Source organism: Carcharhinus amblyrhynchos, chromosome 16, assembly GCF_965287045.1.
Source record: "Carcharhinus amblyrhynchos chromosome 16, sCarAmb.v2.hapA, whole genome shotgun sequence".
Lineage (NCBI taxonomy): Eukaryota > Metazoa > Chordata > Chondrichthyes > Carcharhiniformes > Carcharhinidae > Carcharhinus > Carcharhinus amblyrhynchos.
This window is the reverse complement of record NC_137339.1, coordinates 13,415,371-13,435,997: the sequence shown is the minus strand read 5'-3', so window position 1 is coordinate 13,435,997 and position 20,627 is coordinate 13,415,371. Positions and strand designations below refer to the sequence as shown.

Sequence of the window (20,627 nt, the reverse complement as noted above, 5' to 3'; positions counted from 1 at the left end):
CACGGAGAACAATCCCAGTTTATTCAATCTCTTTTCATAGCTAATACCCTCCATACCAGGCAACATCCTGGTAAACCTTTTATGTACTGTCTCCAAAGCTTCCATGTCCTTCTGGTAGTGTGGTGACCAGAATTGGATACAGTATTCAAATGTGGCTTAACCAATGTTTTATACAACTGTAACATAATTTTGCCGACTTTTATACTTGATGCCCCATCCAATGAAGGCAAACATGATACATAGAAATCTTCGTTAAACAAAAAAAAACTATCACAACTAAAGATTAATTCTCACCTGTCATGCTGTCCAAAGAAACGTGCATCAACCTGTCCATCCTTGTCCCGCAGAGCTTTTGCAGGCCAAAAGGGAAAGCCTTTAAGCTTAGCCCAGACAAGTGGGTGTGGGTTACTCTGTATATGAAAAATGTAACAAGCAACAGAATGGGTCGATAAATCTTGCCACACAAGAACAGAAAAACCATTTGAAGACCGCGCTGGACAGAAATCAGAACAGGAGTGTTGCTAATTTTCAATGCAAACAATCCCAACAGAAACAGATTAAGACCAGCAGTCGTTACATAACTTGTCAATGGAATACAGCAGCAGCACAAACTGCCTGTGCACCATCATTGCCCGTCTTCGAGCATGGATAATACTTTGAGGGGCGATTCGATCAGTGCACCCAGTAATATTTACTGGGAACAATTTACTGGTTCTCTTCTTGAATTCAGAGTTACTATACTTCACGGTGAGAGGGAACTGAAGTTTGTGGCCCTGTTGTATTCAATCTAAATTACCGCAACAAAGTGATCGGCCTCAAGAGTGGGAGGGGAAGGAGGGATTGGAAATTAAGCACAGTCAGCTTTTGCTTTGAAAATATTACTGAAATACTGATAAAAGGTCAACTGCAAAACTCAATATTGTACTTTTTTGAAACAGGCACTATACATTTTGAACACAAGATGGCACTATATCACAATTTCACTGGCACTGTGCAGCAGCACTTCAAGAAGCAATCACCCTTTGCCTATCCCACTAGACAAACGATAAATTACTAAATTTGCTGAAGATGGAGACTTGAAGATGATAAATGATAGGCACAGTCTTCGTGGAAGGCGGGGAATAGAAAGTAGGCAATTGAACAAAGTTAGAAATTGGAACGCTAGCAAAAAAGGATAATGGTTATATAGGGCAGAATCTGTGCCCTTACCTGTGAGAAGTTTGGTGAACCCGTGGAGGCCAACAGTTGAGGCCCTTAAGTGGCCAATTAATGTCCATATCAGGGCCTTATCCTGATGCCGCTGGCATTAATAAGGTCTCTTGCTCAAATAGCACTGATAGCCATCAGGATATTGGGACAAGTTGTTGAAAGCCAGCCCCTGCTCCTTGCTGTGAAACCCCCTCCCACCATTTTACAGAAAGCAACAGAAACATCAGGACAAAGAAATGGGATTATGGTAGGGCCAAAATATCAAGGAAACCTCTCAAATGTTTTATTAAAAATCTTAAATAGAGAAATTTGACATTCCACAAATATAAAATTAGTTTTTTTGTTTACAAATAGACTGGTTTTTCAGCAATAATTGGTGCTTAGTATGCCATTAGAAGCCAAATTACACATCTGAACAAGGTGTAACTTTAATCAGGCTGTGCACAGCAAGATTAAAAACTGCCAGTTCAGATAAATTCAAAAATTTTTACGGATTTCCGTCTTTGTGGTCACACTCCAAATGAAAAGCAAAGAATCACTGACATATACTTTCAAATTTCCACATTTAACAACACGTGTGGGTGCCGGAAGTGGCTGCCAGTTTCTCAACTGTAATGATGGTAAATGCCGACAATTCTACTATTATAACTGCAAAATCCAGATCAATGTGCTATTGTGTGGGATATGCGGACTTCACATAAGGCATTCTGTTGAAAAGCTGACAGGCGTAACTGTTCTACCTTTCTGAATCAATTAAGACTGTTCTTCAGAAAATCTACAGGCCAATTGGAGATCAGACCAGTTTTAAGTGCAATTTCTGAAGTCAGCTGGCAGGCATGTTCAGCTGCTGGCAAGTTGTTGACTCGGTTGTGGAACTGGTTTTCTTTTTTTTAATGCCGAAAGCCAAAGTGCACTTGGCTGCATTTTCAAACACACATGCCTGATGACTAAGATATAGCTGAATATTTCAGGGTCCTAAAAATAACTAGTACTTAACTGACAGTCAAGGTTCTTAAGAACTTAGAAAACAAAAACAGAGAATTAAGCTAAAGCTCAAGTAATCAGCATTCTGCTACCGTGAGCACTCTGTGGAGTTTGTTATTTACAGTTTGTCAGGAAACTTCAACTTACACAAGGCTCACAGAACCAGTTGTCTCTCTTCTGGCACGCTGCCAAGTAACATTCTGGACAAACTTCAATCTCATTCATCTATTTTTTTGACAAAAAGAAAAGCATATTATGTTGGAATTACTGACTTTAATATAACCAAAGGTACAATAGACACATAAATGCGAAAAATCTGAAGGATAGAAAATGAGCAGTGTCTGAAAGACAGAAGGAGAACAAGATTCTTGATAAGAATCTAACAAAAAAGGTTAGCCTAACCTTTCTCTTTCAGTTGCTTAAAGGCCTGAATGATATGCCTAGCCTAAGCTTATTTATTAGTGTCACAAGTAGGCATGTATTAACACTGCAATGAAGTTACTGTGAAAATCCTCCAGTCACCACACTCCAGCGCCTGTTCGGGTACACTGAGGGAGAATTTAGCACAGCCAACGCATCTAACCAGCACGTCTTTCAGGCTATGGGAGGAAACCGGAGCACCCAGAGGAAACCCATGCAGATACGGGAAGAATGTTTGTGTGCAGTCTGTACAGTCACCCACCCAAGAATCAAATCCGACACTTAGGCAGCAGTGTTAACCACTGTGCTACCGTTCTGCCCACCTATTTTGATTTCATGTTTATGTATTTTATTGCTTTACTGAGGCAGAAGTGTTGTGTTGTTATGGCTATACAAACGTCTTGCTCATACTTACTTCATGTTCGCAGATTTTGATGATCACCTTTGCTGTTGCCGTTAGTTTGTGATTGGCTGCAATACAAAAACCTATTATTGACTTTAAAAACAGAACACTGGATTGCTAACATTTCATTCAATAACAATGCTAATCTAACAACAACAGTGTATTGCACATTTCTGCTAGTTTACTTGGCTAAGTGGCAGCACACTTATCCCTGAAAAACAAGGTCACATACTCAAGGCCTAGCTTTGAGTCCAATCTAAATGGACACTTCAGTGCAGGAATGCCAGCGTGCTACACTGTCAGGAATGCCAACCTTTAGATGAGATCAACAGCTTTTCTACCTGTTTTGGGTAAACAAAAAATATCCCGCAGCACTTTTTCAAGAATCAGTAAGAAGGTCTCCAAATGTTTTCCTTCTTCTGGGCTGCATTATGCTGTTGAAGCTTTTCCATCATTCCTCAGACTCAGTGGTAAGAGTACCATAAAAAGACAAATTAAATTTTCAAAGTTACATATGTAATAGATTAGAAATGCGCTGGACTAATTTAAATTGCTTCCATAAAAGTACAGTCAGAAACAAACATGAAAAACAAAGCAGATTCATCAAAAATTCCTGACTTTGTTGACACCCTTAAGATATCAGTGTCCACATGATTACACCAGGGCAGCAGTTTTATTGAAGTGCCACTTTCAAGTAGTTAATTTATTAGTCACAAGTTGGCTTACATTTACACTGTAATGAAGTTATTATGAAAATGCCCTCGTTGCCACACTCAGGCACCTGTTCGGGTACACTGAGGGAGAACTTAGTATGGCCAATGCACCTAAATAGCACATTTTTGGATTGCGGGAGGAAACTTAAGCATCTGGAGGAAACCCACACTGACATGGGGAGAACATGCAAACCCAAGCCAGGAATCGAATCCAGGTCCCTGGCACTGTGAGATAGCAGTGCTAGCCACTCTGCCACTATGCTGCCCCCAAGGAATAAAGGAGAGAAGTATAGTTCATCAGCTTAGGTAAGTTTATCTTTCTAGTAGTTGAGATATATAGGGCATAAAGTTCCTTAATTTGATCCCTAATCTACATCAGTTAGTTTCTCTCAGTTGGGGTAGCAAAAGGGCATTAGAGTTAAACTGAACATTCCTGTGCAAAAAGAAGAAGAGTTTACATCCACTCAGTCATTAACCATTAATTCTTAATCCTTATTGCAAAGTGCATGTGGGGGGATTGGTGAGGACAGGATCAAATAAAGCATATTTTGCCTCTTGCAATTAATTATTCTTTATTCAACCTTTGCTGACAAGGGCAGTATTTATGGCCCATCCCTCACTGCCTTTGAGAAAGTGGTGGTAAACTGCCTTCTTGAACTGCTGTTGTCCATGTGTTGAAGGTGTTCCCACAAAGCTGATAGAGAGATCGAAGAGTTTGACTCTGCATCAGTGAAGAAATGGCAATATATGCCCAAGTTAGCATGATGGGTGGATTGGAGAAGGACTTGGAAAAGGCAGTGCTCTCGCGCTACTGCTGCTCTATTTCTTCTATGTGTTGGAGGTCATAGAGGTGCTGCTAAGAAGCATAGGTGAGCTGCTGCAGTACATCCTGTAAGTAATACACTCTGCCAGTGGAGGAAATTCATTGATGGAGGGGCTCAATCAAACAGGCTGCTTTATCTTGGTTAGTGACCAGCTTCAAGATTACTGGAGCAACAAGAGCATTCCATCACACTCCTCACTTACAAGCAAAGAAGAACTTGCATTCATAGTTTCTCCTTAGCTGTACAGACTCTTTAGGAAGTTGGAAGGTGAACCACTTGCCACAGAATAGCTAGTGATAACATGAATATCAATGGTCCAGTTCAGTTTCTGGTCAACAGTGAACTCCAGCACGTTGATCTTAGGAGGCTTAGTGATGGCTATGATATTGAATGTCATGGGAGACCCACCTATGGATACTGTCATTGAAAATATCCGTTGTCTGTGATGCACACATTACTTGCCTATCAGCCAAATCTTGCTGCTCATGGACATAGACTAGTTCTTCAGATAATGAAGCAAAGTGGAGCTGAACACTGCTTTCATCAGCAACCTGACTTTATGATGGAGGACAGATTATTAATGAAGCTGAAAATAATTGGGCCTGGGTGTTACCCTAAGAAACATCCACAACAATGATTTGAGCTGAATGGTTTTCATAACCACAGTAAGAAGTCTCACAACACCAGGTTGGAGTCTAACAGGTTTATTTGGTAGCACAAGCCACTAGCTTTCAGAGTGCTGCCTCTTCATCAGCTACGTGCTGACCTGATTCACTTTCCTAATGAAGGGGCAGCACTCCGAAAGCTAGTGGCTTGTGGTACCAAATAAATCTGTTGGACTTTAACTTGGTGTTGTGAGACTTCTTACTGTGTTTACCCCAGTCCAACACTGGCATCTCCACATCATGGCTTTCATAACGCCAGCCAGCTTTCTTTGTGCCAGATGAGAGAGCAGCCACTGGAGAATTACCCCCCTCTCCCTATTGTCATTGACTTCAGACTTCTTTGGCCCCCATGGTACCAGACTTGTCAAAAGCCACTTACCTGTCAAGGGCAATGACTCTGGAATACAGCTGTGTCCCTGTTTGGGCCAAGTTTGTATTAAGGGCTAGAGCAGAGTGGTTCTGGCAGAACACAACCTGGGCACTGAACATACAGCTGCTGAAAAATTGCTGATTGATAGCACTGTTGATGACTTCTTCCATCACTTTGTTAATGGTTGGGAGTAAGCTGATGGGGAAGTAATTGGTTGTGACGGATTTGTCCTGCTTGAGCAGACAGGACATATCTGAACAATTTTTCAGAGTGTTAGGCAGACACCAGTACTGTAGGTGTACTGAGATAGATCACCTCTAAGTCCAGCTAGTTCTGGAAGATAGGCCTTCAGCACCACATTTGAGATATTGTCAGGTATGTTTCTTTTGTTACGTCCAGAATTAGTGTCATATGAAGCTAACCCAACTGGCTGAAGACTTGTATCTATGAGCTTAGGAACCAAAGTTCAAATAAGATTACTTGGCAAAATGTCAGAAGTATGTGACAAGGAGTCAACTTGGCATGGAGGGGAAAACATGGATCAGAAGAAAAACAGACTAACTGTACATCTGTTAGCTAACAAAGTGACCCACATTTTAAACCAACATAGTTCCCCTTCAGTCAAAGAATTGTATTCATAACAGTAAAGTATATAGCTGGTATCTCTCAGTCCATTTGCAGTCTCTGTGACCATAGAATCTCTACAGTGCAGAAGGAGACCATTCGGCCCACTGAGCCTGCACTGACAACAATCTCACCCAGGCCCTATCCTCATAACCCCATGTTATTTATCCTGATAGTAAGGGGCAATTTAGCATGGCCAATCAACCTAACCTGCACATCTTTGGACTGCGGGAGGAAACCAGAGCACCCAGAGGAAACCCGTGCAAGCATGGGGAGACTGTGCAAATGCAACACAGACCAGAATTGAATCCAGGTTCTGGAGCTGTAAGGCAGCAGTGCTCACCACTGTGCTGCCCTGTAATTAAGTTACTGTGAAAATCCTATGGTGTCTGTTCGGGTACATTGAGGGAGAATTTAGCATGGCCATTGCACATAACCAGCATGTCTTTGGGACTGTGGGAGGAAACCGGAGCGCCCAAATGAAACTCATGCAGACAATGAGAGAACGTGTAGATTCCACACAGATGGTGACCCAGGAATCGAATGGAGACCCTGGCACTGAGGCAGCTGTGCTAACCACTATGCCACCCTGGGGAGATGCAGCTCTTTACTAGTTCAATGGGTAAATGTTTTAGATGTGTAACATGCCCAAAACATTCCAGACTTAACCTTTAGTTTGTACCAAGGTAGCAGATCTCTACTAGAGCACTAGTCGAGCGCTATCAAACCAGAAGCAGCATGGTAGCACAGTGGTTAGTGCTGCTGCTTCACAGCTCCAGGTGGAGGGGTTCGATTCCTGGCTTGGGTCACTGTCCGTGCAGAATCTGCACATTCGCCTCGTGTCTGCATGAGTTTCCTCCCACAGTCCAAAGATGGGCGGGTTAGCTTGATTGGCCATGCTAAAATTGCCCCCTAGGGTCCTGAGATGTATAGGTTAGAGGGATTAGCGGGTAAATATGTAGGGATATGGGAGTAGGGTCTGGGTGGAATTGTGGTCCGTGCAGACTCGATGGGTCAAACGGCCTCTTCCTGCACTGCAGGGTTTCGATGATAGCTAGTGTCTTCATTTTCACTTGTCAATAGACGCTAGTGGAGAGAAAAAGAAACAGCAAGTGTTCCATTCCATCACACTTCAGTTTTCCCTGCTAGACAATAGCCACATGTGGACAGTGAGAAGGGACAAGGTTGGGCTTAACTGCAATGCCTTCCAATGCTGAATAGCATAATATTCACTGTCCTTTCTCTCTCACTCATTCAGAGAAGAACCCAGAGGTCTCCTAACACCAAATAGGAAGAAAATAGTCTGTGGCAGTCAATGAATTAGTATTTTGAGCATAATTTTCAGCAGAACTCACTCCTTTGGTTTGGACATATTTCATACCTCAGAGACTGGAGTGGATAAGCTGCATACAATACGGTATGATAGGAGGATATTGTTTAATAAACCAATAACCAAGCTCAGAAACGCACTTTCGATGGTATACATTTAGGGGTCTTTAAGGTAAAGTTTTTATGCAAATCCATAACAGTAGTTCAATTTGAGGTAATATCTGGGATGAAAACTCCACAATATTAGAGGAAATTATACACAACATGTGTAGCTACAACTACTAGAGTTTTATTAGAAAGGTGGCACAAGAACAATGAAGTGCAGGAAAGTTCCAGATATGGTCTTCACCTCACATCTAAAAATCACATATATTCAGCCATTTTTAATGAAGTGATTTTCTGCACCTGATTTTGTGGTTATCTTTAGTTCAGTTTATGCAAATGCCAAAAGGCAAAAGGGTCAAATTTTTTGAATACATGCAACTTATGTTCACTTTATGATGCTGAACTTCTCAACATAATTATAAGTTTGAAAAAAACTATAATTATGAATTATACCACCAATCATATAAAACCAGGGTGTCCTTTTACTATAAGTGCCCATGAAGAACTGAAGACTAGAGTAGCTTTTAGCAGTATATATTGCTTAAAATGTTAGCGGGGAACATGTTTCCTAGTAGCACATTAAAATATTTACCACCGTTATATATGATGCAGTTGTGCAATATCCACTTGACATCAGCAAGGAAAGCCTCAGTGCAACCATACATCTTCTTCTTGACATTCTGAAAAAAATACAGCCATACTCACCAGTGGAAAAAAAATGAAGGAGGAAAGATTTGCATTTATATAGCACTGTTCACAAACATCAGGGATCCCAAAGCAATTTACAGGCAATGAAGTATTTTTGAAGTGAAGTCACTGTTGCAATTACGAATGGGACAGCCAATATGTCCACAGCAAACTCCCATGACCAGCAAGATGATAAAGACCAGATGACTTGTTTTTGTGATGTTGATTGAGGGACAAATATTGGCCATGGCAATGGAGATAGTTTTCCTGCTCTTCTTTAAAGTAATCCACGGGACCTTTTACATCCACCCAAGCAGGCAAATGGGGCCTTGGTTTAACATTTCATCTGAAAAATGGTATCTCTGATACTCGGTCAGTACTGCATTGGAGCATCAGCCTAGATTTTTGTGCTCAAGCCCTGGAGTGGGATTTGAATCTGGAATCTTGCGACTCAGAGGCATGCGTATCATTTTGTATAATATGACCATCACTCTGGAGAGTTCATATAATATAAACCATCTTTGATAAGAACGAGAATAAGGCCTGGGTGAGACTGTGGTCGGTGCGGGCTCAATGGGCTGAATGGTCTCCTTCTGTACTATAGGGATTCTATGATCTGGCCTCTGTATGCCGTAGCATTTCTACAGTCTCTTCTAATATAGCTGATGTTGACAGATTGATCAAGCAGTTGATCAACAAGAACATAGTTCAAATTAGCTGGGGATTTTACCAGTAAGAGTGCAGATTTGGACAGTTACCCAAATTTTCATATTGGAAAGTGAGGCAGTACATGACTGGCCTGTGTCATAAAAAATGAAGCAATTTGTCTCAAGATTCTGCATTCCAAATTCTTCAAAGGGCAATAACAGCTATCATCACTTGCAACTAATAAATTAGTAAATATTTTAAAAATCTGTCACAACTATATAAATGGTTACGAATGAGCTTCATTCACACAAACCAAAACCCAATTTAACTTGAAACCTTGTTAAATTCAATGATTTGTCCCTCGAAAAGTAGTTTGCTTGATGGAGACTGGATGCAAATATTCCAACATGCGGTGTTCTATCCCAAAAAGCCAACTGGTGAAGGATACAACTAGAGCCAACCTTTACACACGCTTACATATTTTTTTATATACAGACTCATTTTACATTTATTTATGCAGTTACAATTTGTAAACATGCACTTCCAATCACCATAGTTTTAGACTGTATCTACTTATAGGGTTTATGTAAATCCCCAGTTGCTGCCTGCAATAAATCTGCAGAGGCAGAAGTCCCTTCATCAAAATCCCTTTATTTACAAACACTAACAGCAGTGCACAGACTGCTAGCAGTCTACTTCCGGGGGTGTCAGAGGAACTGACAGTCCCATTTCAGCACAAAGCCAAGACTCCCTGATTGGCCCATCAATTGGATCCTTAATCAGGGAGTTCATACTCCAATAGGCCAACGTCAATGGGCTGATCAAAGTCATTACACTGCCCACCACATAACTACAATTAATACTGAATTAACATGCTAGGTAAAGAAGAAAATCAAATTTGAGAGAAGTCAGTGAAGTGACCTTTAATGGATAAGCAATATTGAAGAACTTTAATCAAACTAAAAGCAGCCTCCATTCATTTTTAGTGTAATTTTATTTTAATTACCAGGGATGTTTCAGTGTCCCCTGGACAAGATATCGATGTTCAGGGAAAATTTGGTTATGCAGTCAGCAGAACTTCCATGTATTTACATGTGGAATAGAAGGGCAAAATGATCTTGGGGTACAGATTCAGAAATTATTAACTGTAGTAATGTAGGTATAGAAATACAAGCTAAGTAATAGAGTAAACTTCTGGATGGATAGAATTGAGAAGTTTCCTTTGAATGTTTAATCTTTGGTCAGACACACTTAAAATGCAGTACTGCATACATTCCAGTTTTTCATATTACCAAAAGGATTTAGACATATTGAGGAAGGTGCAGAAAAGATTTACAAGGATGATGTCAGAAAAGAGATTATAACTATTAGGAAAAATTAAAATAAGCAAAATAATGAAGATGCTGAAATCTAAAACAAGAAAATATTGGAAAAACTCAGCACATCTGGCAGCATCTGTAAGGACAGAAAGCAGAATTAACGCTTTGAGTCCTTATGACTCTTCGTCAGAACTAAAGGGCAATGTTTTAGATGTTAAAGTGTAGCTGTGAGAAATTGCAACAAAATGTCACAACTTATAAGAACAAAAGACACACAACCTGGTGTTGTAGTGTGGGGTGCGGATGAGTGTTGCATTGAGACAATAAATACATAGGATATTTTTTAAAAAGGGTTTAAGGTGGAGGAGAAGAGTCATAATCCACAGCTGCCAAACTTAATGTTGAGTCTCTAGGGCTGAACGTGCCCAAGGGAGATGCTGCTCCTCCAGCTTGCACTGGGCTTCACTGGAGCACTTACAGCAGGCCAATGATGGACATGTGGGTGGGAGAGCATAGCACTGAACTAAAATGGTAAGCAAGAAGGTTGGGGGTCATGGACAGCGTGAAGGTGTTGCATAAAGTAGTCACCCAGTCTGCATTTAGTCTCCCCAATGTAGAGAAGGCCACATTGGCTGCACCAAATACAACAGACCAAATTGAAGGAAGAAAGATTAAACTGCCTGGGGCTCTTGTCAATAGAAGGCCAAGGAAGTCTTTAAAATCATGAAGGAGCTTAATAAGTTGATCATAGGGAAGACATTTCACTTGGTAGGGAATTCAAAATTTGGGGTAAAATAACCTAGTCAAAAACAAAAGGACTTACATATATACAGCACCTAGCTCTATAAAGTATATAATAAACAAGCAGATTTTTTTTAAAAAGGAGATGTGGGCCTTGCAGATGTTGATGTTCAGAGTTCAGAGTCTTTGGTGTGGCACAGTGATTGGGGTGGCATAGTGGCACAGCAGTTAGCTCTGCCACCTCACAGCACCAGGGACCTGGGTTCAATTCCCAGCTTGGAAATCTGTCTGGAGTTTGCACATTCTCCCCATGTCTGCATGGGTTTCCTCAGGTGTTCCAGTCTCCTCCCATAGTCCAAAGATGTGCAGGTTAGGTGAATCAGCCATGCCAAATTCTCCCTCAATGTACCCAAACAGGTGCTGGAGTGTGGTGACTAGTACTTTCATTGCAGTGTTAATGTAAGCCTACTTGTGATTAATAAATAAACTTTAACATGGGGCTGTAGGTACAATGAGCAATTAGGAAGGTAAATGGCACATTACTCTTTAGTACAAGACGACTGGAGTACAAGAATAAAGGACTGGGCAGGGTGAGACCACACCTGAAGATGTGTGTTCAGTTTTGGTCTCCATATTTCAGGAAAGGATGCCATTGGATTGAAAGCAGTAAAGCAAAGACTCACTAGTCTGGTCCCTGGGGTAAGAGAGTCATTCCATGACAGCAACTGGAACACATTAGGCCTATATTGTCTGCAGTTTAGAAGAATCAGAGGTGATTTCATGGAAACACACGAGACTTCAAAGGGGTTTTCCTGGGTAGGCACAAAGGTTGCTCCACTGTCTAGGAAACCTAAAACACAGGAGCACACTCTCAAGATAAGGGGACAATCATTTAGGACTGAGGTGAGGGGAGATTGCAGAGGATTGAGAATCTTTGGAATTCTCAGGATTATGGATGCTCCAATGTTGAATCTGTTGAATGCTGGGATAGACAGACTTTCAGTGTCTCAGGAGTGCAATGGATTTGGGGAGCTGAAGCCACAAGTCAGCCAAAAAAGATTTCACCAAAAGCTGCTTAAAAAAAAGTGCAACTAAAACAGGTGCAGAGAATCAAAATTTGTCAACTTTCACATGAAGTAAAGACTGGAAAAAAGTACCATAACATTAGGACACCTGGCCTTGACAGATAATTGAGGAAGAAATGCTACCATGTTTATGAAAGTATATTATTGTCATATTCAAACCCTGCCACTGGATGGTACCGGATAGAAGCAAAGTAAACTGTTAAAACTAAAATATACAAATGTACAGAACTTTGAAGCCAGGATGCAATGATAGGCAGCGGGGAGGGAGGGGGGAATTAAACAAAAAGGAAGAATAAGCAAATGGCACAGTGGTTAGCACTGCCGCTTCACAGCGCCAGGGACCCGGATTCAATTCCAGCTTTGGGTGACTGTTTGTTTGTCGAGTTTACGCATTCTCCCTGTGTCTGTGTGGGTTTCCTCTGGTTGCTGGGCCTTCCTCCCACACTCCAAAGATTTGTGGCTTAGGTGGGTTGGCCATGCTAAGTTGCCCCATAGTGTCAAGGGGACTAGCAGGGTAAATATGTGTGGTTACAAGGATAGGACCTGGGTGGGATTGTTGTCGGTGCAGGCTCAATGGGCCGAATGACCTCCTTCTGCACTGTAGGGGTTCTAACAATCAAAGGTGAACAGAACTACTGTCCAATAGCAACACAAACCAAAAAAGTCTCACACTCCAGACTTACTTTTTCAAGTGTGCAAATGTCCATTGGATGAAAGATATATTCAGCATAATCAGGATGTTGTTCCAATGAAACTGGTTTCTGGAAGGGCTCAGTCTGTTAAAAGGCAGCACAGAATTTTAAGAAGCAAATCAGGGAAATAGTCAGTGACAAAATGCATGCTCAGATAAAATATTTAAAAAGATTTAAGTTTCAATTTCCTTTCAAAGCAAGAGTTTGGCTTCATGTTCAGGTAAAACATAACTGCTCCACAATTAAGACAAATGATTTGTCATAGCATGACAAATCCACAAATTACTACATTTAGCAGAGTTTGCTGCCCAAGTGGTGAAATGTTCTAAATGGATCAGAGTAATGATAAATAATTGTCCTATCAAGAGTTGATAGTCCCCTCACAGACAGTAAGATGACAGAGACAGTGTTAATCCACAGTGCCAAGTAGCACCGAGCAGGGATATTTATATACAGTTTTACGTTCCCCAAGCCACATGTAATGAGTGATGCCACACAATTAATGCAGCATCTCCCATTAGCAGTAAGGCAATAAATACAAGTAAAATTGCAGTGGATAATCTCGGCTGGATGAGCCATGGTGACTCCATAGGAGACCAACTGAAAAAGGCACTGACAGGAGGCTTGGAACTGGCCATGTACCAATTCTCTTGATCAAAGGCACAGAAAAGGGTCCAACAAAAAAAAAACTGGCAGACAAATATGAGAAAAGGGAAACCAAAATTACCCCAAGATATCATTGATCTCTGAAAACATGGCATTTCTCTCACTTTCCATTTGCAGCTTTGTGTGTGAGGAAGAAGCTGAGAGACATTTCACACTGTTTTTAGCTCTGCAACAGAGCTCCTGCCACGTTTGACAGCTGGAGATGGAGCTATTAAACAAACCATGAAAAGAGGCCCACAGAGGCAGCAGATCTTCCTGCAAGTACTGCTGTCTCATGAAGGCGTACTAAATATTAAAGTGTCTCATGTTTCGAGTGACTGGCAATTCTGACTTCTTTCTCTACATGAGCATCAAATAACCATGCTGATTACGTAGCTGTTGCAGTTTTTGACTTTTGCAAACCATTCTATTTGACTGTCAATGCATAAACATAAAGAGCGGCTTCAATTTGTCTTAATTCCAAATAAATATAAGATGCGGTATAATTCATAATACTTAGCTGCATAAGGTGAATTTTGGCCACACATTTGGTTTCCCCCACCCCTCCAATGGAAAGTCATCTCACGACCATTTAAGAGCCACAGCCAATTCAATCATCTCAACTGGCATCAGCAGCATGTCACAAGGGGAAGTCACGAGGGAGAAACAACAAAGAGAGGAGCTCACAGCATTGCCATTTTTACTTACTCCTGGCTGCTTCATCTTCTGTAGTGCAAATTTCAGCAGATAAGACAACTGATCTATAGTGAGCATGGTCATAGCTTTACTCTGAGTCTCAATACATTCAGCAACCGTGATTTTCTGTGAAGCAAACAGATTTAAAATTATTTTTTTAAAAAAAACAAAATCTGCTTACATTTAATTTGTTTTGGGCACAAACTTCCAATCAGCTGCAGAACCACCTCAGCAGAATAAGAACACATCAACACTGGTCAAATGCAGCCTTCCAGGAAGTGCAATCTTAATCTTCAGACAGACATTATTTTCATTCATGAATTGCACAACGGACTGAATGGCAAGGATACCAAACAAGGCCAAAGCCAGCAGATTTAACACCAAGATTTTGCATTAACCCTTTGAAAAACTTCTTGAATTGTATATTTTCCAACTTTTAAAAGCTACTGATTATAAAAGTGCAATTAGAGAAATTAATAAAACTACAAAACCATCAGCTTAGGAAAAGTAAATTGGAGGATTCTTTGATTAAAAGTCTACTTTTATTGCTCAAAGGGTTAATGATGTACATATGTTTTACCAAGGTTATAGAATGCTAATCACATTCTTAGCAACTCAGTCAGTTCCCTGTATCCATACCAGTTTGTGTTATTGATGAACCTTACCCCAGGAATAGTGACTACATGCGTCTTTTAATCAGATTTATAACATATAATCAATATAAAAATCCCACTTTTTTAAAAAATAAAAATGAATTTGAATGAATTCATGCCCATTTCCCTCACCATAGTTTTAACTATCTTTTACCATACCTCACATTCTGGACAGAACCAGTCCCCTTCCGGTTCAGCGTTCAGTTTTAAACACTTTGCATGGTAGACACGAGGACAGAGCTCGCAGCACAGAACCTGGCCCTCCCGGTGGCACACCCAGCAATAGAAGTCATTTCGACCATCCTGTGGTACAACATGAAGAAGGTCTTTGGTGAATGGCTGCTTCATAGAAGCAAAGGGACCACGTCTAAGTGTCAACTGAAATGGCAGGCAAGAGAAACAGGCTTGGTTTCAAAATGGGATGATCAGCAATTGTTAGGGTGCAAAAAAAATACCAGTTCTGTTAGGCTTCTCATCCCAAACACCAGATGGTTAAGGATGCAATAGTAACAACTGTCTAGTGACACAAGTTTGCCAGAATAGTATAAGATATTCAGGAGATGACAAATTAGTGACAAGCTTGTTTTTTTTAATTAAAAAAGAAGCAAGTCGGTGATTCAGACAATTGTGCTTTATACTTCCAAGACATGCATTTAATTTTCCATACATTAGTCTTGCAAGAAAAAGATTACAAAATAGAAAAAATGTATTAAAAGTTGCAGATATTTGCACTATTAAGACAGAGAAAAAAAAACACAGAAGGCTATGTCCAATTGTATTTATTAATTTTAGCATTCAAGAAAACTTGAGGAAAAAATTTGTAGATTTTTGTGAAAATGTAACAGAAACCCTTCCATCTGAATAAGCAATTTGATACCTAACAAGTACCGGTATTCTAATTACACTACATCAAGGTTAAGACATCTCACATCTTCTGCATTTAACAATACTAAAAATATTTAAACCAACTAGATTTACTTAGCAATACTGTACCGATATTAGCAATGCATACTAACATGTACGTTCTTTACAACATTACTTATGTCCTATTATCAGCAGTCATCAAAGCTACTACCATTTTGTTTTTTTTTAAAAGAAACAGGTTTTCTGGTGATGGTCCTAGAAAACACCTGCTGGCCTTCAACGCATTTTAATTATGATTCCCCCTTCCAATTTTTGTTCATCTGGCAGCCAACCATTACTACACATACTATTAACCCCATTCAATTTAGTAGAGCCCAATGAGCTATCAGTCAGATTCTCCAAGGCTCACAATTATTCTGCCATTTTAACAGCAATAGTAAGTTAATATTGATCAAGCAAATAGTCATACCAGAAAACCTAGTATCTAAATAGGGCATTTGAAAAACATTGCTCAAAATTCAAGACAGTACGTTCAATGATATTATCCCAGAAACTAGGTAGGTCCAGTGATTCATCTGTAATATCCCTACCTCTGGCCCAGAAGATACAGGGTCAAGTCCCACTGTGGGACTTGATGACCATGGAAGGTGTGCGCAGAATGTGGCCAAATGGATTCATTATCAGCCTGTAAGTCCTTTCACTATGCCTGATAGCAGGCATTCAAGAGCAGGAGAATTTCCTGGTTAGCTATACTGCAGAAGGCAACAGCAAACCACTGCAGTACTTTGCCAAGCATAATCAAGGACCAATCTAATGGACGCCCATGGTTGCCAACCATCCTATTGGGGCATGGTACCTGAAGAAGAGGATTCCAGAAGCCACATGCAACCTCCAACATGCCACTGTCTAAGCATGCGCAGACCCCACACCGCACCTCCCCTCCCCCACCAAAGCCCGCTACAAATTTACCACACAAGCCTCCCCCTGCTCTCTAAGACCAAACCACAACTTTGGTTTTCTATTTGACCCAGAACTGAGCTTTAATCCAAGGCACTTTTGTTACAAATTTTTAAAAATAGTCCTACTAGAACTCATGGCTATTTACTTGTCTTTCCCCTGGTAATAATCATGTCCACAATTCCTCCACAGGTGGAGCCATAATCAAAAACATATTATTTTTAATCTCTCCATCCCCACTCACAACTGAAATTGTAAGTTAATACGCAGGAGTGCTGTCGCACTCTTAGAGCTTCTAAACTTTATTGTATTTAGTTGGTGGTTTCAGTGCACTTGAAAATGCTCACTGTATAAACTCAAAAAAAACCTGAAGTATGAGAAATATTAAATATCCAATTAAGAGTTATTTCCAGAAAACACAACCATAGTTGGCAAGAATGTAAACTAATTGAAGTTTTTTGAAATACAAACATGTCTGGTTTCCCAATTGTCATAATTTAACACCAGATGTGTTAAATTAACAAAACTGAAGAACACAGGCTTAACTTTCTTTGCAAGAACAGGGGAGAGTTAAGAGAAAGAGAAGAGGAAAGAGAAAGTTTTGTTTCATTAAATATATAATTATGCTATTGGCTGGCTCAGTTACAAAAGCAACAGAAGAGCAGTTCTGCCATTTCAGGCTTAATAAAAACTAAATTTAGTCTGAATTATAAATTACTTGCTTTATATTGGCTGTAGTAAACCATGACTCTCCTATTTTCCCCAAACTTTCACTCTGCCTTTTTGTGTCAAAGTCCCATATTAAAGACATTGAAACTACATTTTAAATTTTTTTTCTCAACAACAATAATGCTCATGTAGCGTTTAAAAGGAAGATAACATGGTCTGCATAAAGAAATAACTTTTTGCAGCATAGAAAGAGAGGCTGATATGTGTACAAGTGAAGGTGACAATTCTTATTCATGGTGTACAAAGTAGGAAAATAACAAGGTGCTAGTGCTTAGGAAGCATTCTGGGGTTTTGCATGATAAAAGGGGATAAGGAGAGTTGCAATCGCCTGTGACACTGGTTCTCAGTCATCATGAAGTAACACCATCCTTGGTGATCGATGCTGTGTGTGGTCTCCATTACCTTCCTGCCCTTCTTTCTTCTCCCATGCCTTCTTGATGCTCAGGGCTCTTCCCTTCTTGCAAGAGGCACTGCCCCTCATCATCAAAGGTTCCAAAATCTGACAGTCATTTCTGCATTGCCAGCTCAAGCCTTCTTTTTCGGCAGTCCAATGTCCTTGGCAGAGTTATTCCTTGCTCTTCTGCCTCTGCAATGCTAGAGGGTCCATTCAAGGACTAAGGATTAAGTACTAACGCAAACCCCTTCCACATCTGACCAGTATTACGGCAACCCCCTTACCAAGTGCCTATTCTCCTTTGCTCTGTTGATTCTCTAATGGGTTATGGTGATTCCCTGAACAGCCAAAACTGGCTTCCCCCACTGTGTATCCACTTGTCTTCAGCTGGTCAGTTTCTGAAAACATCTGGCACTTTAAAAAAAATGATGTTCAAACCCTTGTGTGTGCTAACTGGTGGAAGATTGGGACAAGATTTTAAATAAAAATAAACTGTCTATATTGGTTTATGTTTGAAAAAAATAGCAACTCAAGAGCTGTGTACCAAATCTCTTGATTTTTTAGATAGTGAGGTTAGCATTACTGTCCATATTTAATAAGCCAAACATTTAAATTACCATGAGAATTGTTTACACTGAAAGAAATGCTGCAGTCGCAGGCATATGTTTATAATTAGATCTTCATGGATATACAGAAATGCATGATGCAGATGATTGGGCTAGATCAGTGGAGGGTATTTTTCAGCCATATTTCTAACATGGAAAATGTTAACGAAAATTCTGAAGTGACAATTGGAACTACCTAACACCAAACAGATCCATCTGATGAATCACACAACTCCAGCTTTCCTCCCTATTTGGGCTAAGCAAAATGGGTGCTCACACGAGTTTAGACAACTCTGTCCCATTCATTGTAGTTATTGCAAGATACACAAGTTCTGAGATGTTACAAAATGATTGCATTTACACAACAAATTCTGGGGCAGTGACAAACCTGAACAGCAAAGCGTAGAGGCAAGCTGAAAAGGCAGACACTCAGGTGAAATCAAAATGTATGGGTAATGACTAATTCTGCAAAACAGGTGAGACCAGATTAAAGAATCCATTTAATAGTCAGCCCTACAAACCATTTCAAAATGCTAATTTCACGTCTGTTCATCATTTGGATTCACTGTAAAAAGATTTTGGTGTGTTTACTATTAAAAGCTCGGGTGGAGGTCATTAATGACGTTAAACATACCCTATTTTGTCTCAATATTTTGAAGCGATCAATAGAAAATGGCTTGTTTTGGAAATGTTTAATAATAAATTAATTTGCACGCAGTCAGCAAAATGGACAGACAACTGGAGCTTGCTGGCAGACGGTCTCAGTAGATCCAGCAAGACGGGAATTATTGCTCTTATGCAAGTATCAGCATCAATGTAGAGTATTTAAGTAGTTCAACTCAGCACAAACCAAGGATCAATCCTTAGACTACTTTGTGTGTTTTGGCTAAATCATGCAACTCACTTATTCAGAACAGTCAAGGTCATTTCATTTTTGTTGAGGCACTTGAGAGTGTATCTCAGATTAGAGAACTCAGGGAACAGACAAAAGGAAAGACTTGCATTTGCATTGCACTTCATCATGTCCAGAAGCATCAGTTATCCAGCTCAGCGAGATTATCTTCACTTGGTTCCACTTTGACCTGTATAATTATAGCCAGAGCATCTGCATCAATGACTTTTCTTCCCAGCCTCAGACAGCACAGGAGGCCCCAAGAATCCATCCTTGGCTCCCTCTTCTTCTGCAGTTACATGCTGCCTTTAGTGAAATTGAGGTCAACTTCCACATATATATTGGTGGAACTCAGTTGTACCTCCCACCATTTCTCTTCACCCCACTAATGCCTCTTTGTCTAACATCCAGTCTACATGCTTCTGTTGCCACAAGCTCTGTATATTTGCCATGAACTTCAACCTCCTCCCTGATCAGCTATCTCAGGCTACATGAGACATTTATAATCTTGTCATCCTATACGAACTAAGGGGAGCTTCCAATCTCAAATGTTTTCCATCACAAAACCCACCTACTTCCATCTCTTTGTCTGCCTTCTCCTATATTTCAACCCATCCACTGCTGAAGCCCTGATCCACGTCTAAGCCACCTTCAGGTTGGGTTATTGTAATGCTTTATTGACCACTAATCCAACTTCCAACTACTGTAAACTTCAACTGATTTATGCCACTATCTTATTTCACACCAGGTTCTGCTGACCTATCAACTCTCTCTCCTCATTACATCGAATTCCAGGGCTCTTGGATGGGATTTTCCAGCCGCACTTGCCCTGAAACCGGGAAATCCTGCCCAAGGTTAACATACCTTTCCATGGCCCATCCCTCGTCCCCTACAATTCCCACGATGGGCAGGATAGGAAAATTCACCCTCTTATGTTTCAAACACAACATTCAGCACCATTTGCAACTCCTTAGTCCGTGTTCACATGCATCAAACCTGAACAACTTCATGTTGCGTTAATAAGTAGCAAATGTGGTGCCAACTAACTGTTGCCAACAAGATAGAGAATCTAACCATCTCCTCTTGACATTCAACAATATTGCCATATCTGAATCCCCCACTATCAACATCCTGGCTTATGATTGGTGCACTTCAGTTTCTAATCAATCATATAAATACCGTAGCAACAAGAGCAGCTCAGGAGGTAGGGAATTATGAAGCAAATAACTCACTTCCTGATTTCCCCAAAGCCTGTTCATCATCTACAAGACAAAACTTACATGTGTGATGGGGTACTGGTCCAGCAACACTCCAGAAGCTTAATACCATCCAAGATAAAACAGCCCACTTGATCAGCACTCCATCTACTACCTT

General features: G+C 40.4%; 1 protein-coding gene across 11 annotated transcripts in view; it reads right to left on the bottom strand.

The window, feature by feature from the left end:
• zmynd8 (zinc finger, MYND-type containing 8) overlaps positions 1 to 20,627 on the bottom strand; it is a 104,014-nt gene that overhangs the window by 36,524 nt on the left and 46,863 nt on the right. For 7 of the 11 annotated variants that reach the window (XM_080204713.1, XM_080204714.1, XM_080204717.1 and 4 more), the window contains exons 4-10: positions 14,972 to 15,190; positions 14,172 to 14,285; positions 12,810 to 12,902; positions 8,239 to 8,326; positions 3,029 to 3,084; positions 2,341 to 2,418; positions 295 to 410 (exon numbers count right to left, since the gene is read on the bottom strand). In XM_080204713.1, coding sequence (XP_080060839.1) covers positions 295 to 410; positions 2,341 to 2,418; positions 3,029 to 3,084; positions 8,239 to 8,326; positions 12,810 to 12,902; positions 14,172 to 14,285; positions 14,972 to 15,190 — 764 coding nt within the window. The remainder of the gene's footprint in view (positions 1 to 294; positions 411 to 2,340; positions 2,419 to 3,028; positions 3,085 to 8,238; positions 8,327 to 12,809; positions 12,903 to 14,171; positions 14,286 to 14,971; positions 15,191 to 20,627) is intronic. The other 4 variants (XM_080204716.1, XM_080204721.1, XM_080204712.1 and 1 more) reach the window with 3 other exon arrangements.